The sequence below is a fragment of the Toxotes jaculatrix genome, chromosome 6 (assembly GCF_017976425.1).
Source record: "Toxotes jaculatrix isolate fToxJac2 chromosome 6, fToxJac2.pri, whole genome shotgun sequence".
Lineage (NCBI taxonomy): Eukaryota > Metazoa > Chordata > Actinopteri > Toxotidae > Toxotes > Toxotes jaculatrix.
In genome coordinates this window covers 16,563,904-16,590,762 of record NC_054399.1, presented here as the reverse complement: position 1 = coordinate 16,590,762, position 26,859 = coordinate 16,563,904, and the positions used below count along the sequence as shown (strand labels likewise).

The window sequence follows — 26,859 nt, the reverse complement described above, 5'->3', positions numbered from 1 at the left end:
TTCCTTTTGTTTCACATTTATACCATTATCATGCTCATTTTCAATCTGAAAGCAAAATCTGCAGCTGTTTTGTAGTTCTTTTTGGAAAGGTAAGGGTAAATATTGCAAGCTTAAATAGACTTTATTATCTCCTACTAGTCTGTATGGTTGAAGAATCAGGTTTTAGATGAAGACATTATTTAAAGGATGATTCCTGTTATTACAATCACTGAAATAGCTGCGATCTAGGAAAACAGAAACATTGCTGTAATGAAATCTAGCTAGCTGTTTACAGTAAGTCTGATTATCTCAACCACTTTATTTGGAGGTAAAATTAAAACTCAGTCTTCCCAAAACGGCCATTGTAGTCCTTTATTGTGTGTGCAAAGAACCATGGTAAGTACGGAAGATCAAAGTTTAACCAGAAAGCCTGTGTGTATCCTATAATGGATAGTTTGGGTAATACTTTATGAATCACTTTTCTTTTCTCTAACGATGCTCCCTGCCCATGCACCATATTGGTATAAGCCCCACTGGGTATCAGCCATGAAATGACTGATTCATATTAAATACACTTTATTTGCTGATGCTGTTTCTGCTATCAGTGACATTCATTCAGTTGTGTTGGGCTGCCAACTCAGTTTGCAGTGCCAAGACAATCCCGGGCCTCATGTTACCTTACATAAAAATGATTCCAATAAGTTCCCTGCTATGATGTAAATAGATTTTAAATTTGTAAAAAAAGAGAGCACTGGTTTTGGATCAATTCTTGGAGTCAGCTGATACCCTGAGTTGAAGTGTCAGAGTTGGTATAAGGAGATAAAAAGTTTTCTGCATCTAGATAAGTTTTGCTAACCTGGGGGTTTGAATGACCAGTTTATTGTCTGAATGCTTGTGTTTATTGCCCCCTGCTTTTTTTAACGATGTCACTTCAGTTAACATGATAAGTATGACGGTATCATTATGATAGAAATAATAGCCAAACGTACTGCTGCCATAAACCTGAATTATCCTCTAAGCCAATCATAAATCTTATTGGCTGCCTCAGGGGGACAATATGCACATTTAAATTTGATAGAATACACAGTCTCAGCAGGATGTCTTTGTTTTTTTATCTCTGGATTCACCTTCAAAGCACAACAGTCCAGATCCAACTTGATCAAAACGATCAAACAGCCTGTAATAATGTGTGTATTAATTTCTATGCTGTCCATGTCACTCTATAAGGAGATTAGACTGAATCATTCGCTCCGCTATGTGATGATTCCATGATTCCTGCTCTCTGTTGCTGTGACTTCTCAGGCAGTGTGTCTGTGATTTTTTTTGCTCTGACAGTTAGATTTGACAGGAAAAAAAATAAGACATGCAGCTTGTTGTTTCTGTGCCAAGAGCAGCCACGGGACGAAACAGCACCTGGAGCAAATCACTGGACAAATGACTGCAGTTGCCCACCAGCGAAAGAAGGGAAGAAATGGAACGAGTAAAAGAAAAAAATAGGGAGAAACACAATATGTGCGTAGGCTAACTATCTCTTAACACAGCAACCAAGCCAGTGAGTTTAAACAGCTCTCCTGCCTCTCTGATCCACTTTGAGGAATAAACGGGCTTGTAAAAAGATGCTTCAGGCGATGTCTTCCTGCCCCACAAGAACCAGAGCATGCTATCATAGTAAGCAGTAGAGGGAGTGAGGGAACGAGAGTGTGAGCAAGAAATTACAGACTTACAGAGGTACGCACAGGAAATGTTAGTGAAGTAAGAGGAGTGAAAAGAGCAACTGAATCCAAAAGAGATGAAATTAAAAAAAAAAAAACACTGTAAAAAATGGTGTAAACAGTGTATGTTGACATGAGCCTGCCTCATCTTCCTTCTCTAGTATGTCTCTTCTTTTAAGCCACACAACCTTACTTTTCTTTCATTCTGTTGTCAGCCGGATCGTTTGTGTGGATAAGATGGCCCTTAAGATGGCTAGTTAGCGTGCTGTGTACAGAAGGATTGGCCCTTTACCCCGTATACATAAAGGCTGTATTCACGGGCCTCATTACCAGGATTATGGCTCCTTTCCTCCTTTGTGGGGCTGTATGCTGGAGTCCTCTGTAGCCACAGTCTCTGTCTCTTTCTGTGGCCCGAGCTGGCCAGCATATGGCAGCAGCAGCCAACAGTCTCCGCAGAGGGGCTCAGAGCTCAGAGCAAGGCCTCCTTTTGTTTAGGCCGTTATTGTTACTCTGCGTAATGACATTTGTAGGCCGTAGGATTGGGGTGGAGGGGTTAGCCTACCCCAGGGGAGAAGGGGAGAGAGAAGGAGACAGAAAAAGGGAGAAAGAGAGGGATGGAAGGAGGGGGAGAGGCGAAGACACGAAGACAGACAGGAGTGTGGATTATGGAAATATGAATTGATTTTTTTTCTGTTCTGTGGTAGAATAGAAAGCTCAAAGGAGAACAGACTGCAGGCTGGCTGGCACGCCGGGGTGGTGCTGGGGAAATATGAAGTGAGAGGCGCTTGCTCCCTCTTTCTCTTTCTCTCTCCTCTGTTTTTCTTTTTCCCTCCTGCTCCCCCTATTCCTCCTCAGCCCCTGAGACTCTTGATGCCCTGGTCATCTGCAGATGCCACTTGGATAGAGAGGGAAAGATGGAAGGAAGAGAGGGAGGAGAAGAGAGAGGTGGCTAAAGCATATATTTGAATCGCAAGAAGGGCCTCTTTTTTTTTTTTTTTGCAAATGGAGCAGACAGATGGAAATCTGTCCGTTTCCTCTCAGATCTCATCCCAAAGTTGTGGAAAAACACAGTAGACAGAACTCACACACACACACACACGCACACACACACACACACACACAAACTGAAAATGATTCTTCCAGTTAATTCTAGCTAACCACAGTGTGGTGAATATAAGGCCTACTTCTCTGTAGAGAACAGAGGATAATATGATTAACACTCAGCAAGTTCCACAAACAGAAGACCATTTGAAAAGACTGTGAGCAACGCCACATTATTTAAAAATGTAAAGTTACACCACACACACCCTTGAAAGCTGCTGCACCTCTCACTTCTCACTCACCTCTTATTTTGTTAGTTTTGGGCTTTGCTTGTAGGCTACATTTAGTCATCACAACTGTCAGGGTCGAATCGAAGGATTTAGTTGAATTTCTATTTAGTTGAATTGTTAAGGACAATACCTATATGGCCTTTATACTAGCCAGTGTAGATCAACACTGGTTGACCATGACTGGAAAACAATGTCTGGGTTTATGAATCTGGACTTCTGCTGAGGCACACAGATGGTAGGGTCAGAATTTGGCATCAACAGCATGAATTCACAGACCCAACCTGCCTTGTGTCAACAGTCCAGGCTGGTGGTGGTGTAATGATGCGGGGAATGTTTTCTTGGCTCACTTTGGGCCCCTTAATACCAACCAATCACCATCTGAATGACACAGCCTATTTGAGTATTGTTGCTTACCATGTTCATTCTTTTATGGCCACAATTTACACATACTCTAATGGCCAATTTCAGCATGATAGTCCACCGTGTCACAAAGCAAAAGTCGTCTCAACCTGGTTTCATGAACATGACAGTGAGTTCAGTGAACTTTGGTGGCCTCCCCAGTCACCAGATCTGAATTCAGTAGAAATTCTTTGGGATGTGGTAGAACAGGAGATCTGCAGCCTGATGTGATGCAATCATGTCAACATGGAGCAGAATCTGAAAATAAGGTTTCCATCATTTTGTTGAATTCATGTCATGAAGAACTGAGGATGTTTTGAGAGCAAAGGGAGGAACTATCCAGTATTAGTATGATGTTCCTAATAAAGTGCTGGGTGAGTGTGTATTTCGGAAATTTGCTGTACCTAAAAGTTTCTGTGAAAGCTATATCTACTTCCTGGAGATCTTTTTCATAGACACTGTCCCCTATCAATGCTCCATGGAATCAGATGAAATAGGATTGTTACTCTCACGAAATAGATAGTTCAATGTGATAAGTTCACATTGTGCTTGCACTCTAGCACACTTCACTTTCTGTTTGTACTCCAGTTATACTTCATCCTCTAGTAATGCCTCCTCATCTCTCTATCTCTATCTCTCCCCGTTCTGCTTTCTTGCACATTCCTTCCTTACAGTTCTGAAGCAGCTTTCCTCCCCCAGTATACATGCATATCATACATGCGCTCACATTCATACACAGAGAGATAACGTGATTGCTTTCTTGGCCTGTCATTGTTATGCGTCACTCCGGTCAAATCTCTTAGTTCTCCTTGTAATCTTTTCCCAATTTGCCACTCCCCAGTCCGGTCTTTTACTTTCTCCACTGTCATTCCCATTTTTGCAGTATCCCTCCATCCCTTTTGTCCCCTTCGTTCTCTTATACTCTCTGCTGGTTCATCATCATCGTCCTTCTTGTTTCCAAAAACCTCATCTCATTTCCCCTCACAAGCCACTGTTACAGGAAATAGTAAATTACACACGAGTTGCATTTTTTTTTGGCAGTCTGGTTGCAGCATAATGTCCAGAGAGAAATAAAGGAAATATTGAATTATGAATAGATTTTACTGCAAGGTCTTCTCTCAGCTAACTTAAATTGATGTTAACTCTCTATGGCCATTCCACACATTTTAATAGGGAACCTTTGATATTCCTTCTGCATACTGCACCAAGTTGGCCACATAACGTGCTGTTACTAATTTATGCCAAGGCTACAGTAGGTATGATATGATCCTAAAAGGAAATATCTAAGCTTTGATATACATGCATTGCTATGTATAATTAATTTGTCATAATAAATGCATTCTAGGACTTATGCAGTGAAAAAATGTAGATATAAACTGTTCCCCTGTACTGTGTGGAGCTAATTTTTGACTTGTGACTTTGATTCTAAATTGCATTTTTTTAGTAATGATCTTAAAAGGAGTAATTGTTATCTGTGATTCGTCTGTGATCTAGGTCTCATACAAATGTTACAGTTTGGTGCGAAACAAGGAGCCTCGAAGCTCCTGCCAGTTAGTTCTGTTGGATTGACACCAATACCTGAAGTTTGTGTTTTAAGTAGTAAAAATATTTGCTTGTATCACGCATCACTGTAGCAGAGTGCTCAGTGGCTTCACTAAATGTCATGTCATCAGGCTTTGGCAAATCAGACAGGGGAATAATATAGCAACAGACTTCAAAACGTATTAATTATTTTGCCTGTTGCCATGTTTTTAATCCAAGTAGATTTTTTGTCTCTTTTATAAAAATATTTATATTCCTGTCTTTGCTCTTGTTTGGTTTTAACCACCGTCAGGTTTCTTTAGCTGCTGTGACTTCAGGCTGAAATAAACTTATGTCATGTTCAAGCTGTCCTTCATATACATCTCTCCTTAAAGCTCACTTTGTCATCAGTCAGACAGGAAGTCAGGGAAGGACAGAAAAAGAGAAAGAGAAGAGGAGAGGCAGACGGTCTCTTGAGGCTTCATCCTCGGCAACTGAGTGTTGCTCTGACACTGTGCTCCATCAGGACAGGCTGCCTGACATGCTGTGATTGGTGGCCACAGCCCTGTGGACTGGCCCTGGGTAGGGGAGGGAGGGAGAGGGGCTCTTTGGAGGAGAGGTCGGGTGGCTGGGTGAGGGAGCAGTGGTCTGAGGGATTGAGGTATAGGAGAGGAGCTTGTGGACTTGATTGGTGGCCTCAGCCCTGGGGGAACAGAGTGTTGCCCCGTGATGGAGAGAAGGAGATATCGGGTAAGAGTAGTGGTAGAGAAGTCAGAGTGGGTGTGAGGACGTTCATTTGCAAGGGGACAGAGACGCTAACTTGAAGAGTGATATGTGGCCCCGATTGAGACCTTATATGGGGAGAAGTAAAGAAAAGTTGTATAGGAGAAGAAGGATACGCTGGAGGAAAGAGGCAGAGGAATGGGAGGTAGTTGGGTTTGAAAGGAGATGTATGACAAAAAGGGTGACAGTTAAGGTGGAAAGGAGGTGAAGACATTGTGATATTAGTGAAATAGGGAGGTAGAAAGATGAGGGGAAGGTGAGAAGCGCGTGGAATTCCGAAATGGGAAAGAAACTGAGACAGTGAAAAGAGTGAGTAAGTTTGGGAGTTGGTAGCGTGAAAGTTTTAGGAGTGCAGTGTTGTGTTTGCAGAAACATTTTTTTTATATTTGAAGTGTAAATTTCGTGGCCTCAAGGTCTACAAACCCAACATAAAATCCCCCTATGATCTCAAAAGTTTTATGTTGTCCTTACTCAGGTTGTTTTCGCAGTTTCTGACAAATTTAGATTTGAAATGCCACAAATTAGTAATGCAGTCAGAGATATGCTCAATGACATACTGATGCGCTATTGTAAAGCTTATGTAGGCTGAGTGCAGCTGAAAGAGGAAGGTGTGGGTTAATAGCCATGAAGGAGATGATGCTGGACGGAAAAAACACAGTAACTTTGTCAGACCAGATGATTTTTACAAGGACAAAACCATCTTCCCCGCCTATCCTCCAAAAAGAAAAGAGACAGAAAAGGAGTGATGTTGTGTGGTGAGCTGGAAGTATTTTGTCAGCTCTTTGGGTGCTGCTGCAGCCACTTATATGAAGCTGTAACATCAAGGCTCAAGGTGTGGGAGACTAAGAAATGAAAAAGATGGAAATTCATGCCTTTTTTTTTGGTTTGCGTGTCTGGAGACAATATGTGTGGGTTTAATATGTGTGGGTGTGTGTGTGTATTTGTGTACATGTATGTGTGTGATGTCTCAGTGTGTCACAGGTTCTCGTCTTTCCCCTTCACTGCACCCTGACAGCAGTGTCAAACAAGGCCTCATATGATCTGTGTATGTCTTTGAGAATATGTGTGTGTATGTGTCTGGGTTGATGGTGTTTTTATTCTTCTTTCTAACCCTTTTCACCTCAGATCCCTGGGGTGTTACAGGGTCTTGCCTAATGGACAGTCTCGCCCCACTAAGTTGGCCTTTTGCTCGGGCACTGAGCTGGATGCCTAACTAGGGCCCTTTGTTGCTCATGGGTCTTGATTGCGCTGACCTCTGGGCTGGCTTCCTGGGAGAAGAAGGGTGGTAGAGAGGGAAGAGGAGAGCAGGGGAAGTGTTTTTACGCCCCGTTGCTCACATCTCTCCAGCATCGCCCAGTGACTGGCTAAAAGAAAGCGGTGGTGTGTTTTGGCAGTGGAGGAAAGAGCCGTTGGCTGCTTGTCTTTCCCAAGCTGCAGGTGGACAGTAGTGGATTCAGCTACAGATGTACCCATCCTACAAGTCACTCGTAGTGTAAGTTAACTGCACTTTGGCTTCTCTGCCATTCCTCTTCAAGGAGGAAGCATTTCGAAAGCAGTGTACAACTAAGTTTAGTGTGTATTTGAGCTAAGCGAGCTCAAATACCTGGTCAATGAATCACCAGATATGTGCAATATGAACGGAGGTATTTGAAAAGCTTGACAAATGTAAACCTTTCTTGTAGAGGATCCTTTGAGGATTGAAGGACTATTCAGCAATCTGTAAGGTGGTTAACATGATGATACAAAAGATTCAAGTTTTCTGCAGTTGTGGTGTTAGCACAGTACAGAACGCTGGTGTTAGCACAGTACAGATGGGATGGCCACAAAAAAAATAGTTGAAGACAACCCTACAGAGGAAAACAGATCATTCATAGATTTAAACCTAGGCATACCCAAGCTTCATTCAGAGCACTCTGTTTATCAGTGATTTGAAACATTCAAACGTGTAGCCTGTTTGAAACAGCTTTTAGGCCCATGGCCGCAATTAGGGAACAGAAATTTTAGAATAGGGAACAGGGAGATTGTTAGTCATGTGGTAGAACATTGTTCCACGTTGTTTTGTTTCATAATGAAATCTTGATTTCAACATCCATTTGTCAGAGCTTCTTGTTGGATTTAACATATGCAAACTGGACTAACGTAGTGCTCCAGGACATATGCTTCAAAATGTATGTATATTATATTTGAGAATGCTGCCAAACTCGCTCAGTATTATGGCCGCAATCACAGCAGAAGAAAGAGTGTATCTATACTTGGAAACAGGTTGTCCCTGTCAACCAGGAGGATCATATTTACGGTATCAGATGCCAGACTTACCCAAACGACATACTGCTGTTGCCAACAGAGCTATCACACATATAACGATGTGGCTTAATTGGCATGCATTTTTCCTTAACTACCCCATGCATGGCACAGCCAGCAGTCACCAGCCAGAGACAGCGATAGAGGCAATAGCAGAACAAATAGGGTGCTGTGTAAAAGGGGAGAATGATGGAGAGAGGGAGGGAAAGGAGGGGCAGCAGGAGGAGGAGGAGGAGGAGGAGGGTGCAGTGATGACCTGACCCTCTCTGCTAGATTCCATGTACATCTGTCAATGAGACGTCCACAGCCAAATGTTTAGAAGCCAGTGTTGCACTGTTGCTCCCCTGCTGAGCTTCAATGTATACATTCTTTTTGTGTATAGGTGTATGTGTGAGAGAGTGCATGTGTGTGTGCGTACATGTGTGACGCCATGTGTTAGAGGCAGGCCCACATCAGGGTTCATACAGTCGAGCTAAGCCCAGTGGGAGCTGAAAGCTTAAAGAAGGAAATCCCCCCCGGCTGCTTCGTACACACACACAGACACACACACACACACATACACGCACATGCGCGCTCTCCCTCTCTATCCCTCTCCCTCTCCTCCTGGCACTTCATTAATGAAGCCCATGCTTGTATGTTTGGGGCATATGCAGCTCTCTTGGCCCAATACTACAAGTGTGTGTGTGTGTGTGTGTGTGTGTGTGTGTGTGTTAGGGAGTGAGACATCTCCCCCTATCACATGGTAATATATTCAGTGGAAGATCTCGGCAGAGGCATAATACTGCCGCTCTCCCCTGTCTGAGCCCATCTGTGATATGTAGAAAGGACATCAGCAGGACAGGGTATTAGCACTGGAATAATGCACACTGTTATTGTTGATGCCACATACTTATTCTCCACGCGATATGCCCCCTCACCCCGTAACATAAATACATCCATTGTGGAAAAAGCAGAAACTAAATGAGAGCAGCACAATGGATGACATGTATACTGCCCCAGTGGAATGTTGTGTTGGAGGTGACTCATTAACAACTGATAGACGGGGAATGAGTTTGGGGCTGGACATTGGGGGTTAACACAAATTATTGAATTCATCCTACATGTGCATTAGGATTCAGGAGTCCATTCAAGAGGTGGATATAAGGTGTTGAAGCCTGTGAAAACTTGTGCCGTTGAGTGGTTCACAGGAGGCCCAAGCTATGGCCTTCATTTTGTCCTTGGTTTAGGCATCTGTGATGTCCTTAAGGGTTCAGAAGTACAGATTTGAAAATGATAACTATTTTCAGCAAACAGGATTTCTTCTTGCTATAGAGGTGGCACATCCACATATGAATATAAGAACACATATACCTGTCAGGTGTTGCCATGTGGTTGAAAAGGCCCGAAGATCAATCTGCCACCTTCAACACCTCTTGAAGAAGGGCTCTGGTAACACTCGGCTGTTGTTAACTAAAATAACCTCCCTCACTAGAGACACTCTGCATCAGAGGGGTCACTGGGAAAAGAAACTTGTTGAGGGGATTAAAAAAAAAAAAAAAAAAAAAACAGCCCAGAAAGACAAAACTCCTTCTTCCCTCATCTCCCTCTCCTATCAACCTGGGCAGAGTGAGCAAGAATGTGAAAATGTAACGCCCCTGTGTCAATTTGAAAGTGAACCTCATCGGCTCATATACCCCTCCTCTCTCCACCTCCACCTCTCTCCATCACCCCCCTCTCCACCTTCCCCTTCTGAAGCAGCTCTGTTGCTTTGGTCCGACTCTGAAGGCCGTTCTTATTACCGGCACAGAGCGCAGGTCAGAATGGCAAGCCGGCAGCATACTATTAAAGCCTAATGAAAGGAATCTCTGCAGGGTCTGAGGTCTGCAGCGGCCAGAGGAGGCTGTTCCTCTGCCCATTGTTCCTCTGTTTCTCTCCTCACTATTCTGTAGGTTTTTTTTTTTTATCCCATCTCTAAATCTGGCTTCTCTTCTGTCTCCCTTGTTTCTGTCCGTGTCTGTCACTGTCTTTGTCTCTCTCACATATTTTCTGTCGTTGCCTTTGTCTTGTTCTCTCTCCTACTCTGTATCTTTACATTTCACTCTACCTGCATTTGCATCAAATGAGGTATTTCAGATTATGTTGACATTTATATTTGTTGAGCTGCCCATAAAATTCCTTTGAAATACCTTTGAAATAAATAAATGTTCAGTTTCTTTTTCAGCATATGGTCCCAGTTCACTATCTTATGATCATCTATGCAGGAATCACACTGATATTAATTGAAGAAAATGAATTGCACTGATCCCCACCATAGAATTGTCTTTATTTTTGCTCCATGAACTGGAAGGTCAGAGGTCAGGATCGCTTACAGAAGCAGGGTCCTGGAGAGTATCTTGCTCCAGCCGGACACAGATATAGCCTGACATCTGGGAGCAAATCTTGGTTCCCACTCTAAATTTCCTGTCTTCCTGACCTGCAGTTGCTGTGTGTGCCACTAGTGTTGTAAATTTCTAGCTACAGTATCGCAGAAAATGTAATATGTAGCTTTGTCATTTCTGCACTGTCAAAGTGTGATGATATGCATGCCCTTCTGTGGTCGGGCAGTTTGTAATTATAATGTGCCTCATGCAATACTTTCCAGCGGCCACTATGTCTGCATTTATTGAACAAGTTTAGAAAAAATAATGGTATTGTTCAAGAAGATGAAACATTATTGGAGGCAGAAATTGCAGATATGGATTGTTTGATACTTGTAGAGCATTGGATTAATATGCTGTAGTCTATAAAATGACAGGAGATTAATCTCTTGTGCTATTTTTTTTTTTCATATTTATTGGTTAATTGAATGTATGAAAGGGGACTCGTATGGGCTTTATGAAAATCAACAAAAAAAGGAGACTGATTTAGCCTCTTGCTTCATTTTGCCTTAGCAGAACAAAAACTACTCATCATGTCAAAACCAAAGCTACATTTAATTTAGGATTCACAATGTTAATGTTTTTATTGCAGACATTCTGTTACGGAAATAAACATTTAGATCATGTCAGTTTATCTTCAACTTCAGGTTCAGGTTTGTTGTCATTTCTGGTCTCAAGGGCAAGAGTGAGCCCTTCTTCATTAGCATCGACAACAAGTGTGGCAAAATTTGTGAGGTGGGACTGGGAGTCACCAGCAATGGTGAAAAATCGGATGTGGTGTGCTGTTTGTTGATTGCTGCTGTACAGTTTTCACGGGTAGACTGCTGCAAGAACAACAGCAATGATCTTCCTCAGCAGATAGTAAGGCCGGTGTTTGACGATTGTAAACTCCACAAGCGGAGCACAGAATGCAGCTTCTATCTCTCCTCCCTCTCTCTGTCTCTCTTTTTTCTCTCCCTCAGTCTTTCTCTCTAATGTATTTGTATTTGTTTCACTCTGTTCCTTTCTCTCTTCCTTTGTCGCTGCAGTATCACAGTCAGTAACCTTTCGGTATCTGGTGTAGTTTAGAGATCACTGAAGAAACAGGAAGTTGTACAGGAAGTTTGTTGTTTACAGCATAGTAGAGCACAAACTTACTCCCTTTTCCAGTAAAAGTACTGATAATAGTATATTAGTTCATCAGTTGCTTGGTGCCAAAAATGTATATGAGTCATTTGTTTGTGACTTTGTGTTTTTATCAGTTTAGAGCTTAGTTTTAATCCACCAGTCTATCCAATCAAGGTTTCATACCATCATACATTTTTATTCTGCATTATTTATTTTATTCCCCTCTCATAACCAAGGCTCAGCTGTCCTTGTGCCTTTACACATTGCAAATGAATGCATATCCATGCAAATTCTTAAAAAAGAAAGGCTGAGAATTTGAATATTTTGCTTAAAGCTGCACCCAGGTCGACCCTGCCATTCGGCATTTGAAAGCAGTGTGTCTGTTTGAATACTGAGGATCTCTCTTTGTCATGTTCGCCAGAGGGGCTGGGTGAGCGAACCAGCACCGGCAGGATGGGCAGAGATCGGCTGGGTAGCTGCACACAGACAGACTAATTGGGAAAAGGGGGGCTAAAGGGGGGACGAGGGGTGTTGGTAAGGGTGAGGAAAAGGTGGGGTATGCAGGAAGGGGGGAATCTAAGATGACGACAGGGGGTTTAGGAGGGAGGTGAAAGAGGACAGAGAATGGGGGATGGAGCGAACGAGAGAGAAGGGAAGGAAGAGGGGAGGTGATGAAGAGGGCACAAGAGCGTGCGGGAGGAAGAGGTGAAGAAAGGGTGAGTGGAGACACTGTGGTTTCCAGCACTGATGTGTTAGTAGCCCTGCTGACTATGTCATTATACTGCTGAAGCGCTGCCTGGATAACTGGGGTCCCTGCCTGCTGCAAACCACTGTAGCCTTATACTGTGGTTGACACATATGGATGAGATAGCTCTGCACAAACCAGTTTTCTATGCACTTTTTAAACATTTCACACAAGAAATGGAACCTCAAAGCCTTAAAGCCTACCTTTGAATCAAACAGAGCAGGCATCCTTTGAGAAGTATTTTCATATAGATGTCTAGTTTGAGAAAAACATGCGGAGAACTGTGTGACATTATTGATGCGAAGTATTTATGAAATCAGCCACCCAGTGCACAGCTATAAAATTGCATCATGGTGTTGCTATTATGTTGGTTCATGATAATGATTTAATATAACTAAGAGGTAATGGATTTTGAGTCTTGAGTAGCTGGGCTATTTCAAAGATGATACGTTTGTGTAACGAGGTGTATGAATTTCCACATATCTAAGACTAAACTGTGTTGGTCAGGTGTCGTGTCAGAAGGGTGGAAAGCATTGTGGCTTTCATAGGGCTCAAAATTGTGCCTAATGAGTTGTTAATTAGACCATATGGTGTCATCCTTGTTAACTTTTTGCAGCTTATCTGACAGCACATACCCGGATTGAATGTTTATTTGACCTAAGTTATGACGTTTGTAGTAGTATAAATATGGCGAAACTGACAGTAGTTAGTATTTTAGTTGATAGTATTAAATTAGCCATGACTCTTTCCTCCCAAGAATTCCATGAAGGTCATGTAATGTTCCGGCTCCGTTCTTTAAAAATTTTGTCCCATGTTTTTTAATTCTGCCAGTATGCAGAAAACATGCTGAAACTGTTTACATTTCTGGAGAGAGGCTGTTAACCTCTAGAAAGAACCGAACTGCTGGTGCGATGTCCGACTCCCTTAATGACTAGCACACATTAATGGACCTCGTGTGATACACTGCTCCAGAGCTGAGTGTAGTTCACAGTTGAATTGTTAAGGAGATGCACCGATGTGAAGTGTACTCTGCTGTTTTAGATGTTTGAATGTGCTTTACTATCTTCCCACCTTTAATTGATTACCATTCATTTCCATATGGTATAAAAGAAATCAACATGCAAAGACTTAACTTGAGTTTGGTGATTCATCGCAGTGAACATCTTGTCTGCATTATTCTGAATTATGTTGTTTTTGTGTGGTAATGCAGCACAGGCTTTTCAAATCAGTCTGCACTTACAATTGCATTACCAGGAAATAATAAATTAACTTTGACAAAAAAAAAAAAAAAAGCAGACATGATGTACAATTTGATGGATTATACAGTGGAAAAAAGACATTCAGAAATATGAAACAGTACAACATGCTTCAACAGCTGCCAGTAATGTAAAGTACATGGGAATTGTAGTAATGGGCTAACACATGCAGAAACACTGATACAGTCTGCTTCTAATATTGGTATACTAGTGGTACATTTACAAATTTGCCTGACACCAGCCTCCATTCCTCCTAAAACTACATCCTGTATAGAGGGCTCTGGGGGCCAGGCTGCACTGAACTAGGTTGAGTTACACTGGGTAGCTAGCTAGATTGATCTGGCTGCAGTAGCCAGGGGAATATAAAGCAGGGCAGGGGCTTAAAGTCTGAGTCCCCCCAGGGAGGAGTCCTCACTGCATGGGGAGAGGGGCATGAACTGAGCTGCTTCTCTCTCCCTTCCTCCCTCCCTCCTTCTGCTGTTCTGTCCATCCATCGAATATCTTCTGTATCTCTCCTTCCTTGTGACATTCACTCTTGTCAGTCTCTCTGTCTGCCTCCATCTTTCAGTCTTCCTGTTTTTCCTTTTTTTCCACTCATATTTTATTATTTTCAGCGTTTTGCCCTTTTACTCCATCCTCATTCCCTTCCCTCCTTTCATCCACAATTTCTCTAAAACACTCCTTGGTCTCACTTATTTCCCAGCATATGGGAAAGTGAATATTGCTTATGAAGTTCACACCCAAAATGAAACACCATGGCCGATGCTGAGTTTTGTATTTAATCTGTTTATAACAGACACTTTCTTTTTAACTGGTTAACATCATTCCGTCCACTTGCTATGAACTTGAAAGCTGGTTTTCCCCTTTTCAGTGATGGTGAGTGGCCAAGAGAGGAGGTGCACATGTATGTGTATGTGTGTGTTAGAAACAGTCAAGTTGAGCCCACACAGTATGATCTGTCACGTGTCAAATCCCCACAGTGCCTGCTGTGTACCTCAACCATATATAGCTTAACATGCTACAATTACTTCTAAAAGAATCGGGGTATAGCGAGAATAAAAGTGAAGTTTAGGCCTATGTTTTTAAGAGTAGAAAAGCAAGAGCGTCGCCCTGTGCTGCAAAGTTTGTCACTCTTCCCTGCTGTATCGTACTATTCTGCTGGGGTATGGTGCAAAGCTGCACGGTGCTGCTGCTGTGCGCTGTTGTAGTGTTGTGGTGCAGTGATAGCAGGATCGTCCGCTGGGGGAACCCAGAGCATTCTGTCTCACTGAGTGATACCCCTGTCTCCACTCACGATAAACAGCACACACACACACACACACGCTCACACATACACCAGTGTCTGCCAAGCCCAGCCTAGCAGCAGATTCCTCCCTCACCCCCCACCCCTCTCGCAAAGCTGCAAATATATTAGCTGCCTCTTTTTCTTTTGTCTTGGGAAAATGGCAAGCAGGGGGAGTGTGTGTAGCGTGTGTGTTTTTGTGTGTGTGTGCGTGTGAACACGCACACACGCATTGGAGGTGGTGGGGTCCTTACTGTACTAAGAAACTGAGGAAGAACACCCCCTTTTGTGCCTTTCCTGTTTAGATATCCCCATGGTATAAGGCCCTGTCATGGAGGGAGGGAAGCAGAGACAGAGTTTCAGATGCATAAGAGTTACTAGTAATACAGGTATTATGTAGGAAACAGAAAATAGACTAACAAATGAGGGAAAGAAAGATTGCGAGTTGCATATCACATACAAGTGTCCTATTTCTTTGGTTTGAACCGAAGGAGGTGTTGGAACAGAAACACTGCTCAGTATAAAGGGTTGATTCATCCAAATTACCAAAAAACATATTTGCTCACTTACTTCTAGTGGCACTGTATATATTCATTTAGATAGCTGGTTTTATTTGCCCAGATTTTGAGGTATCTTTTTAATGTTTTGAGATATTAGTCTCTGTGGTCTCTTTGTATATGGAACCGCATTCTGCCAGAGAAATAAACCCAATGAAAACTTTCAACAGTGAATTCTGTGGATCATCCAGAGTAATGGAGATTCCAGAAAGACATGCTGCTAGTAAAAATGTCACTCTTCAGCTCTGCACTAAATTTTATTCTGTTTGACTGCTTTGTGTTTGGGTGGAGGCAGAACTTGCAGAGAGGGATATCGCGAAACTATGACCAAAACATAACACAGAGCGTTCTGCATGCCTAGATAACACTAAGTGAGAAAATGTTTTTGCAACTTGGGTGAACTGACCTATTAACACATTTGGTGCATTTGACAGTGTTCTGCAGACTGAGAGAGATTTTTAGCCAAAGCATTTGCTGGTAATGTTGATTTATCTAACATGACAATAGCCAGGTTTTGGGGTGTGTTTGCTCACCAGCAGTTTTCCTTCAAATTGTATACATTCAGACAACATTACATTTAGTAAGTAAATAACAAGACTCCATCCCATCATCAGAAAAGCGGTCGTTACATTGAAGTAAATATATGAGCTCCTATTAGTTGTTGAATCTATTGAAATCAGCAGCTGCCCTTGACATTTGATTTGATTTTTAAGCACATATGCCATGTGTTGATTGCTTCTGCTTTCTCAAATGTGAAAATCTTTATATAATTGTAAACTGAATCTCTTTAGCTTTTGGAATGTAAAAATAAAATGATTAGTGGAGAAAATAGTCAACAGATTCATCACTAAAGAAAATAATTTTAAGTTGCAGCCTCAGGATCTGTTTCACGAGGCTAAAGACAGTAGATTAAAACAGTATGGCATCAGTATACCTGAGTAATGATATGTGTATAGAATGTAAATATATATGTGTGTTTATACATATATTTGTGTGTGCGTGTGTGCATGTGTATGTGTGTGTGTGTGTGTGTATGTGTGTCTACATGTCTGCGGTTTCTGTGACACATTATACACACATCCAAACACATCACTTCCCATTGGTCCTGTATGAGATCAGAGTCTCTGCAGCCCCTCGACTGTCACTCAAATGCAGATACCTGATGTGGGCGGGGCTGTGACAAGTCTCAAATCTGGCAAGTCAAATGTTTTTATTTGTAGGGAAAGCGAGTGCCTGTGTATGTGCGCATGTGTGTGTCTGTTTGGGTTTGTGTGCCATATGCAGTGCGCCAGGGAGGGCTCTCTGGAACATATTGGTGTGCGTACATAGTGGTTAATAATAGTAGCAAACGCATACAGCGATGGCAGCTCTGATGTGTGTGACAGTTTTACAGCCGCACACGCCAAGACGCAGCCACACACATGTACACACATACACACACACACACTCCCACAGCATAGACAGAGACCTCCTCTGCCACCGAGCTCTCCATCTTTGTTGAGTTCTCAATTTTATCACAGATCCTCATAAGTAAAAACAACCACTTCCCACCCACCCTCCGTCGCCTCCCCACCCCTCCCATACACTCTCTATGTGGGAACATGCACACACAAACATATAGCCGAGTCAAACTCAGCCACCCACCCACACACACACACAAACACATACAAATGTACATGCTTAACCACCCTCTCACATTGAATGCTCAAAGTCCTTGAAGCAGGCAGGCACTCACATACATCATACACTCAAATGCACAAATCCACATGACACACACACACACACTCATCCCCCCCTTCTGTCGGAACTCATTGTTGCTGTTGCTTGCTCGTCTGTTGCGATGGTTGTGTTGTGCTGGGGTGGCAGCTTTAAGTTTTGATAAGGAGGGGCAGGGGGAGTCAGTGACTGCTCCCCACGGCGAGGTCTTAGCAACAGTAGGCAGCAGCAGCAGCAGACACCCAACCTGTCGTCCAGATCTGTCTCTGGGGGAGGCAGAGAGAGAGAGAGCGAGAGATAGACAGAGATATAGTGGAGCAGCAGCATCACTCTCAGCTCGGACGTCTCCAGTCAGAAAGAAGATACAGACCTTGGGCTCAGTGGCCGAGCTTGGCAGGCAAACGAAAGAGAAAGAGAGAGACAGCAAAAGAGGCCAGAGCATTGCAGAGAGCCACCAAGTCCCCAGGATTAGTCAGTGAGTTTGGCAGAGCCTGGCCAGGACTGAGAGAGAGGTAGCAGAAAGACAGACGGCAAAAAGGACCTGGTGCCTGGCGTCTATTCTGGGCCAGGTTAGGAGCCAGAGAGACGAAGAGACAGAGCGACAGACAGAGCGGGGACCTGGTGCTCGGTGGCTGTGTGGCTGGTCTGGAGTGGCTCACCCATATGGTGCTCCGCTCTGTTCCTGCTCCCTGTCTAAATCCATATGCCGCTGGTGGAAAGGTGCCCCCCTCTCCCCTTCCCTCCCACCTCACTTGAAGAGCATGCAGACCTTCACCCTCCTTACACCCCCCCCCCCCCCCCCCCCCCCCAATCCACAAGGGAGGTGTTTGGGAGGTAAAGCCCTGAAGGCTCCCCCCTGCCTCCCCTCCCGCTCCTACCTCTTAACCCCTCAGAGCTGCTTAGCCCATTGTCACTACAATCTGCCACCATAGCCTTGGTGTTGTGTGTCCCCTCTCTCTCTCCCTCTTTCTCTCTTCCTTCATCTTTTCATCTCCTTTTGGCACCTGATAATCAATGAACTTATTAACTGCTAATTATTCAAGCTGTGGATCGAGGATCCCTCCCCATCCTTGACAAAAAAAAAGGGAGCCATTCCACTCTGTTCTGCCAAATGAAGTGGTTTTTATTGCCCATTCATTTGGATTAAGTGAATTTAGGCTGCAGTGTTTGGGATGTGAAGACTTTGTCAGATTGCTATCAGTAGCGTTTAACATTAATCCTCATTTTGTTCAGCCAGTTGATAGCACCCACTTAGTGTAAGCCCAAGAGATCTTATATTGAAATACACAGTTATTATTTGTTTTCCATGTGGTTTGTGTTTCTCTAAAAGGGTGTGTGTCTCTCTCTGTTCTGGTTTCTCAGGAGGTCCTTCAGACGATACCAAAGTTCTGCTTTCCCTTTGACGTGGAAAGGTACGATTCCTCTCCCTCTCTGCTTCCGTGTTTTTTAGCACTGCGCCTCACTTTCACCTCCTTCACATAGCACACAGACACACACAATTTTGTACACCTAGCTCTCCTCCCACTTACAGACACATATGCATTTTAAAGAAAAAAGGAAACGAGATGATGTGTGCCTTATGTGTCACATACTTTTGTTATGAACTATACAATTATCATCACTCATTGATACTATCACATGATTATTTACTGACTGTCAAAGTTAAATGATGAGTGTGTTTGCCATGGCAACTGGCCTTTCCGGTCTTAAACCCTAACAAAATGTTCTTGCGTCCATTTTTAGAAAAACAACACAGCTGTTAACAAAATATGCCCAAACAAGTGAATGCTGTGCTGGTGAGGACACATGTTAATGATAATGATGAGGCCATCAGCAATCAGCCCACTGATATGCCATTCGCAGCAGCCTGTTTATGCATGTGTGTGAAAGAATCCACAATATAAGGAAGTGGGTTTCTTTCTACATAATATAGGTCTGGCTAAGCCAGCAGCTCTCTGAAAAGTACCAGACTCTTATTTTCAGCATGGAAAATGACATGTTAAAATTCCCATTGTAAAGACAGAGAGAGAGAGAGAGAGAGAGAGAGAGAGAGAGAGAGAGAGAGAGAGAGAGAGAGAGAGAGAGAGAGGGGGGGGTGGAAGGAAAGGACTGTACAGTCTTTTTCTGAAGCTGAGCTGCTGCCATCTAGTGGTGTAGGGATTGACTGAATTTCTCTGGAATTTACCTTGGGGTTAGAAATGCTTTCTACACTTCTTCAAGCAGCCATACTGGAAATATGTGACACTAAATTTGGACCTTGACTGGAGATTTCACTCATGGCGAGACTGGACTATAAAAAATAGTTTGTTTCTGATCTAGTGAGACCAAATTGTGTTTTGATATATTTGTATTTTAAATTTACAACATTTCATAGATTTATTCAAACCCGTTATGCTCAGTTGATTGTTAAGCCCTCATAAGATTTAGTCGTTTGTGAGAATGTATGTGTGTCCCTTGTGTCTGGTCCTAGGGTTTCCCAGAGTCAGGTGGGGCAGAATTTCACCTTTGTGCTGACAGACATCAACAGCAAACAGAGGTTTGGTTTCTGTCGACTCACTCAAGGCTGCCGGGTCTGCATATGTCTGCTCAGGTATCACACACACACACGCACACGCACGCACATACACTCACACAGACGCTCTCTTAATCTTGTTTTGCATTTTTGTGAAATTAAAACTCCATGGTGCATGTATTTCTTATATATTCCTCATTCAAAACTATGTTGTCCTAATGTACTCAGTCTCATTGCACTGTTTATCATATCATACACATAATTTCTAAAAGAATAAAACATTCAACTTCCAAAATTAAACAAATGTCAAAATAGAGACAACTTTTGTCCTAAAATCTATCCTGCACTTTACAAATGAAAACATTTAAAGTCAGCCTTTCACATTTTACTTCCTGAATCAGAGTCAAGGAAATATGTGAAACAAGACTTGTTCAAACACCAGTGTCTTTATTTACCCGTTTAAATTTCCAAGACTTGATCTTTTCTGCCTTTTTGCAAATTATCTATGGATCACTGTCAGAACCAGGTTTTTAAAATATCTGCATTTATTTCTTGAGTGTGATGAAAAAAAATTAATTTACCGAGATCTTAGAAGTGAACACAGATTTTGAGACATTTCCATTCATTCTCACACTTCACACTGAGCTACACTATGCCAGAATAACAAATTTATATTCTCATCTGCCCACACAAATATGTTAGTGATGTGCCTATAATTATCCAAAAGTTTAGCAGTTTTTGATATTTCATAGGTGGTTTTATCATATCACAGGGTACATAAATGAGGACACCAAACCCAGGAAAATTGCATTTTCTTCACATAATTACTCTCCAACAAAGGCTATTATAATTAAATTCTCATGTAATTGCATGTTGACATAATGTTTTTACAGATGTAATTACCTTACCATTACAAAGAAGGAGCACTCCAGTGCTAATCTCAGTGGACAGGCTTATGCACTTTAGAATAAACTGAGGAAAATGTACAAAATAAATCCATTTTTAATGACTGTATTAGGCAGTTTAACAAACAACAAACTGGAAGAGGAGCACAAAGCCTTTTCTTTAGCTCAGTGTAAAGCAGCACTCCTGTAAGTGCTGCTCTCGCCTCTGTATGTGTGTGTGTGTGTGTGTGTGTGTGTGCACGTGTGTGTGTGTGCACGTGTGTGTGTGCGCACGCACGTGAGGTGGGTGTGTGTGGCTGTTGATGGACAGTCGTGGGTTTGTCGCTGCCCTGATGAGCTGCTGTGAAGAACAGTGTCCCTCCTCCCCACACCACCCACCCTTCCCGGCCAGCTTCCATGGCCTTTGTGTTTCTTTTCTCTCTCTCTCTGTCTCTCTTTCTCTCTCTCTTTCTCCCTCTCTCTCTTTTCTCCTCGTTATTCGGCTACTGCCACAGTGCGACAGCAAAGACGCTTGGCCCATAATTATGCATGAAGCTTCGCTGCCAATTAGCAGAGGCTCCCCTGTCCCTCTCGCTGAGTTAGACATGCTAATTCATTTGACATATGATGTATAAAATTCATTATGCATTCTGAGTAGTTTGCATGGCTTACTTCATTTATAATAAAATAACGTATAGAAAGTTTTTTTTTTATTTAAAATTGTTTGTGTGCTCCCCATTTGCCTTTTTCTTTTTTCTTTTTTTTTTACCCTGATCTTTTTCCTTTTCCTATCTTAAATAGCCCCTCTGTGTTGGGAAAGGATAAGTGAAAATAGTCTAAAGCATAAAGAATATGTCATGAATCTCATTGAAGAAATCTGAGAATTGTGTAAATTAAGTTCCTGTGTTCAAGATTCTTGGTCAAAAGTTTATTTTCTTTTGTTTATAATTCTCTTAGCTGCTTCCATTCCAACATATTAGTTATGCAAGGCAGTATTAAAGTAATTACAACACATTGCGTCTATTAAAAATATTTTAACCATAGAGAAATGGCAAAAATACAGATTATATTAGTTGTTTATTTAATATAATTATCAGTCAAAATTTGTCTGGTTAAAATCTAAAGCACAAAGGCCCAGGCCCTCTAGTTAGTATTAATTTAATCTATAATTTCCGCCGGATATAAAATAGAAGTAATTAAAACAGTTTGCGTCTCTGTGATTGTTGAAGTGCTGGGACCATAAAATTGTCACCTCTGCTTACGGGAGGAAGTGCCTTAATGAGTAGGACAGTTTTATGTGTACAGCCCTTTATAGTCTCATTGCTAAAGCCATGGCCAAAAGGGCCAGGCAAAACGTCCAAGAAAAAAAAACAAAACACGCACACACATATACACACACACACACACACACAAAATGTAGAATTATAACTCGTTCTATTTTATACTGTTGTCCCCCTGTCTTCTCTCATTCTTTGTTTCTCACGTTTTGAAGGATTTTCTGTTGAACATGTGATTAGTTCAGAGATGAAAAATATAGATTTCCTCAGTTTTATTTAATGGCTGAGGCTTTAGGACACATTTTAGGGACTGCATTGCTCTGGTTAGTGGTCACTTATTTGGTTGCCGGAGGACACTTCCTTCCCTGTACTTAACCCTTGACCCGAGAAAGTAAAGGTGTAATGAAATCTTCCACTGAGCCGTCTACAAAGTGTAAGATGACTTACGATTACAGGTGCCTGTGCATTAAAGGAAATTTAAGACTCATCTAAGGAGCAGAAATAAATGTCATGCTTAACACCTAACCGATACTTTATGGTGGCAAAAAGGGCTGAAATTAGTGCTGCAGTATTAAGGTTTCATCAAACAACTAAGCACTGAGGTTTATAGATATAATGGGGGAGTGTGAGTGTCCACAATACTTGGAGATTTTGTGGATGGTTTGTTTTATTTAACTCTAGATTTTCATTGTGGTTATATTCAGTGCTTGTGAAAACTCATTTCAGCTACATTGGTGTTTGTGTGCGCTTCTATCCATAATAGCGTAATTATAAGTTCCAAAGGCACTTCCATAGCCCTGTCTTCTGTTAGATATTTCCGTGCTGTTAGGTGGTCTGAGTCTAGGATGGAGAGCATGACGGGCTGTGAGTGGGCCGCAGATTAACTGGTTCATTCTTTGAGTACATGGCACTTTGAGAAGACATGTGTTTAAAATGGCAGGAGAGATTGTGGGGCCCCCACGCACTGAGCACTCCAGTGATGGATGCTTCTCTCTATCGGAGGATTTGCGAAGCACAAACAGATCTGAGCAATGAACTGTGACGAGTAGGAGTATCTCTCTAAGCTTTCCAAACTTTAACTTTGCATCAACAGAGAGAGCAGAGCAAGGGGGGGCGGGGGATAAGTGGAACAAAAGTTATATTCATTCTGTTGCATTTGAATAAAGCATAAAAATCCATAACCTATTGTAGGAAGATGTTAGAAGAATATTGACAATTTGGGGTTGGCTGCTTTCACCAGTGATCATTCATTTTCCTCTAAAACAAAGGATTTACAGCACCTTGGTGTAAGAGTGTAATGACTGTGAGATCTGTGATGCCTGACGGCTGCTCTGACAGCGAGAGTCCTATTTACATCCCCTTCAACTGTGAAAAATGAAGGATTAATGTCCAGAAGCCTGGCTTTTTAAATACCAGACATTCAGCAGCCAGATAATACAAAGGCTTTGTTCTCCCCCTTAGTCATTATATCAGGCTGAACTTTTTGTGTAATGGTTAAATGTAAAATGACCCCATAAGCAGATATTTGTGTTGTATGTTGTTTGACGTGGCAGAAATAGGTCTTCAGGTTGATATCCGGTCAGCATGTGCATTAACATACGCGTGTTTGATTTAGTTTCTCCTGCGAGTGTGACCTGATTGCAGTAAATCTTCATGCAGACGTCAAAATATTGGCATGTTAAGAGGCTGATTGTTTCAGACTAATGGTCACTCAGCCTCTCTGATTGGTGCGCTTGGCTGCACTTCTCCGGGAACCCGGCCTGTCATTGGCCCCTTTCGGATTTAGCGATATGAAAATTTGCATTAGGTTCACTTTATTGTTTTCTTGTTGTCTGTTAATTCCAGTCTGCAGAGCAGCCAGTGACCCATGCCCTGGAAACTCCTTAGTCTCCAGCCTACTGCCTGAGCAGGACTTCTTTGGCTTATAAACTCACACACTCAAATCTCTGTTCTTTTTTCTTTTTTCATTTTAATGAAATTATTTTTGTAGTTAAGACTGTGTTCACTTACTGGCATTAACAAACATTCACCAAATTCAGTGAGCATGTAGGAGTCCACTTTTGATTGACTGGCTCATTTGGCCACTAATATATTTTTCAACCCTTAAGTTGAAAATTAAGTGAAACATTAATGGGAGTTTTTGTTTATTTCATCTCAATGCTAAGAAGTCCTCATCCAGAATCATTATTCATGCAATGTTCAAAGCTGCATGTTAAAACCTCTAACTAAATAAAAATTCAATACCTTGATAGGACACCATGTTTTTATTATTTGATTACATAACATTAAATGAACTGAGCCCTCACAGCTTTTATGCCAAAAGAAAATGTTGGCCATCTTCCACGAAGAAAGCAAGTCGACTTGGCCAAGAATATGTCAACTTTGTAAAGAAAGCCATGCTGCAGATGCTTTTAGCTTATGGTGGGTGTACTTAGTGATTAGCTTTAACACAAACACTGTAGTATAAATTATTTTGAGCTTGTTAATGAATTTATTTATTTTACATTAATTACATAAGGCAGAGATTTTTTTTTAATATGTGAAGGGCATAAAAAGAAGCACAGAGAGGGGCAGGAGGAGGAGGTGGAGAAAGGGGGGGCAGGAGGCATCTTGGGCTGCATTTTTGTTAAGCCTGTGCATCTGGGAGCAGCATGCTTGTAAACCATAGCATCCCTCCGCATCACATGAAAGCTATGGTGGGTTTTTTTTGTTAAAGAATCTAAAATCTATTGTTTTTTTTCTTCTATCCTTCCTTCCTATTGGTTTAAAGAGCAGACATGACAGGAATTCATAGCATGCTGTGAGCCCTGGGTACAAGGAATGTCAAAATAAGGACTAGATAGCATTCACTTTTTTTCAGTGTAGCAATGATTCTGTGCTTTGGAGTAGCTGTAGCTGGGAACATAGTCTATTTTCAATGCCGGATTCATTAATGTATTAAACAATAAGTCACTGATATTAGCCAGTACAAACACCCAGTAATATATCTAGACTATACTTACAAACGAAATGTTGATAGTGAAATTGTTTATACACCTTGTGACAAGGAGTTGTGAGACACAGAAAGTTTTCAGGAGACTGAATCCTTCTGCATCTGTTGTACTTTTACATCCAGTGTAAATAGAGACTGATATGTACTACATTTTAATCTGCTTTGATTCAACAAATCCTATTTGTTTATTGTATATGAGAAAATGAATCCATTTTTTTTGCTTGTGTTAATAATAAATGTTAATATATGCCTTTGTTTTTCTTTGTCTTGCAGTTATCTACCGTGGTTTGAAATCTACTACAAGCTGCTAAATACCCTGGCAGACTACCTAACAAAACAACAGGTACTGATCTCTTTTGAACACTTACTACTTATGTATCATTTAGAATTTTGTGTACATCAAGTGCTTTGCAAGTACATAATAAAACAATAAAGTAGTAGTACGGTAGTATGAATTGACTGAGAAACAAGCACTTGGTTTTGTGTTTTTGGAACTGTACTGTGGTAAGATATTTCCCTCCATTCTGTTCTTCTTCTGCATGTTGCCTTTTGTGTGCAAGTTTTGTTCGCCGTCTTGGGCTTGACTTGGCTTCTGTTGTTAGCAGCAACAATGTTGACATTTCACAGACCAAACGCTGATCTGACACTGGAAGTTATTCCTGATGATTTACTGGAAAACAAATCGTTAAGGAAAAAAAAACACACACACACACACATACACAATACAAATGCTCGCATTTCACAAAAGTCTTTTCCCCTGACTATTCACTGCATTGTACTAGCAAAGGGAGGGGAAATGTAAAATATGCAACAAACTGGGGAGATGTGCATCGTCTAGCGCAGAGGGTGTAGGTGATGTTCCCATGTTTAGACTGAAGAGAGAGGAAGAAGGAGGGAGGGAGACAGAGCAAGGGAGAGAGGCAGAGAGCTTTGGGACCGCTTTCAACTGTCATGTAGTCACTGCTTTCCTCGGAGACCCTCAGAGAGCAGTGATCAGGACTAAGAGTCGTGCTAAAGTAGACAATCACATAAACATACACACATTTCTGTGACTGAAAGGAATTCAGCAGGATAATCTAATATATAGAGAGAGACAAGCAGAATAGTGAAGTTTGTGTGTGGGAAAGAATGAGGAAGAGAGAGACAGAAAGATTGCTGGAAATCCTGGGTGACTGAAGTGTTAGTGTGCATGATTTGGTTTCTATTTACCCCGCTGTCCGTTCCAGGCGAGAGGGAGATGTTGACAGACGAGGGAAGACAGAAGAGCGATGAGGGTTTAAGACGAGGGGTAAATGAACTGTTTCCCCAGGCTGTGTTGCTGACCATGCGTGTGAGCATTGAGCCTCTCATGACAGGAGGCTGTTCGATTGCACACACCCTAACACCCCTTCCTCCCACCCTTCTTCTTCTCTTTACTGTAGATTGCCGCCCATTCCTCTTGAGTTTCAGTTTCTCTCTGGCTCACACACGCACATACACATACACATACACATACACATACACATACACACACACACACACACACACACACACACACACACACACACACACACACACGCAGACACACACACACACACACACATTTCCTCAAACAAGCAACTGCTCGTAGCCAAAACCAAAACAAAGTTCTCTGAGAGGGCAAAGGAAAAGAGGCTAAAACAAACAATGCTCAGCTTCTGTGTTCACAGTAGTTAGTTTAGTTTAAATACAAGTTGCAAAGTTTTGTCCCCATCTATTTTCCAGCTAGTGGCCTGAGAGTGTAAATAGCAGTCTTGTCGTAGAGCTCATAAATGCTGGAAGAATAATCTCGGGGCCTGTTCTGTGGTCAAGCTAGCTCTCTGACGGCTTCTTAAAGCCCCTGTCTTTAGAACGTAGACCCCAGCTTAATTACTGACAGCCCGCTCTCGGCTGTAAATCAACGCCGCCGGATAATAAGCGTCTGCAGCCCTACACTCAGCCATCTTTTAACCTCACCATTGCTCGTTAAACATATGTCAGTCGGATGTTTTGGAGCCCTTCAGGCTTCGCTGCAGGATTGCCCTCTGGTCTGCAGCAGCGCCTGTCCCAACACTGTTGTTAAGATTGACACATAACTCATGACATCAACAA

General features: G+C 42.1%; 1 protein-coding gene across 3 annotated transcripts in view; it reads left to right on the top strand.

Annotated features, from left to right (window-relative positions):
• The window catches only part of dennd1b (DENN/MADD domain containing 1B), a 102,320-nt gene that overhangs the window by 19,522 nt on the left and 55,939 nt on the right, over positions 1-26,859 (top strand). For all 3 annotated transcript variants that reach the window (XR_005894187.1, XM_041039914.1, XM_041039913.1), the window contains exons 4-6: positions 18,448-18,497; positions 19,556-19,675; positions 25,024-25,093. Coding sequence is in view for 2 of the 3 variants with exons in the window: in XM_041039914.1 (XP_040895848.1) it covers positions 18,448-18,497; positions 19,556-19,675; positions 25,024-25,093 (240 nt within the window). In the remaining variant the exon portion in view is untranslated. The remainder of the gene's footprint in view (positions 1-18,447; positions 18,498-19,555; positions 19,676-25,023; positions 25,094-26,859) is intronic.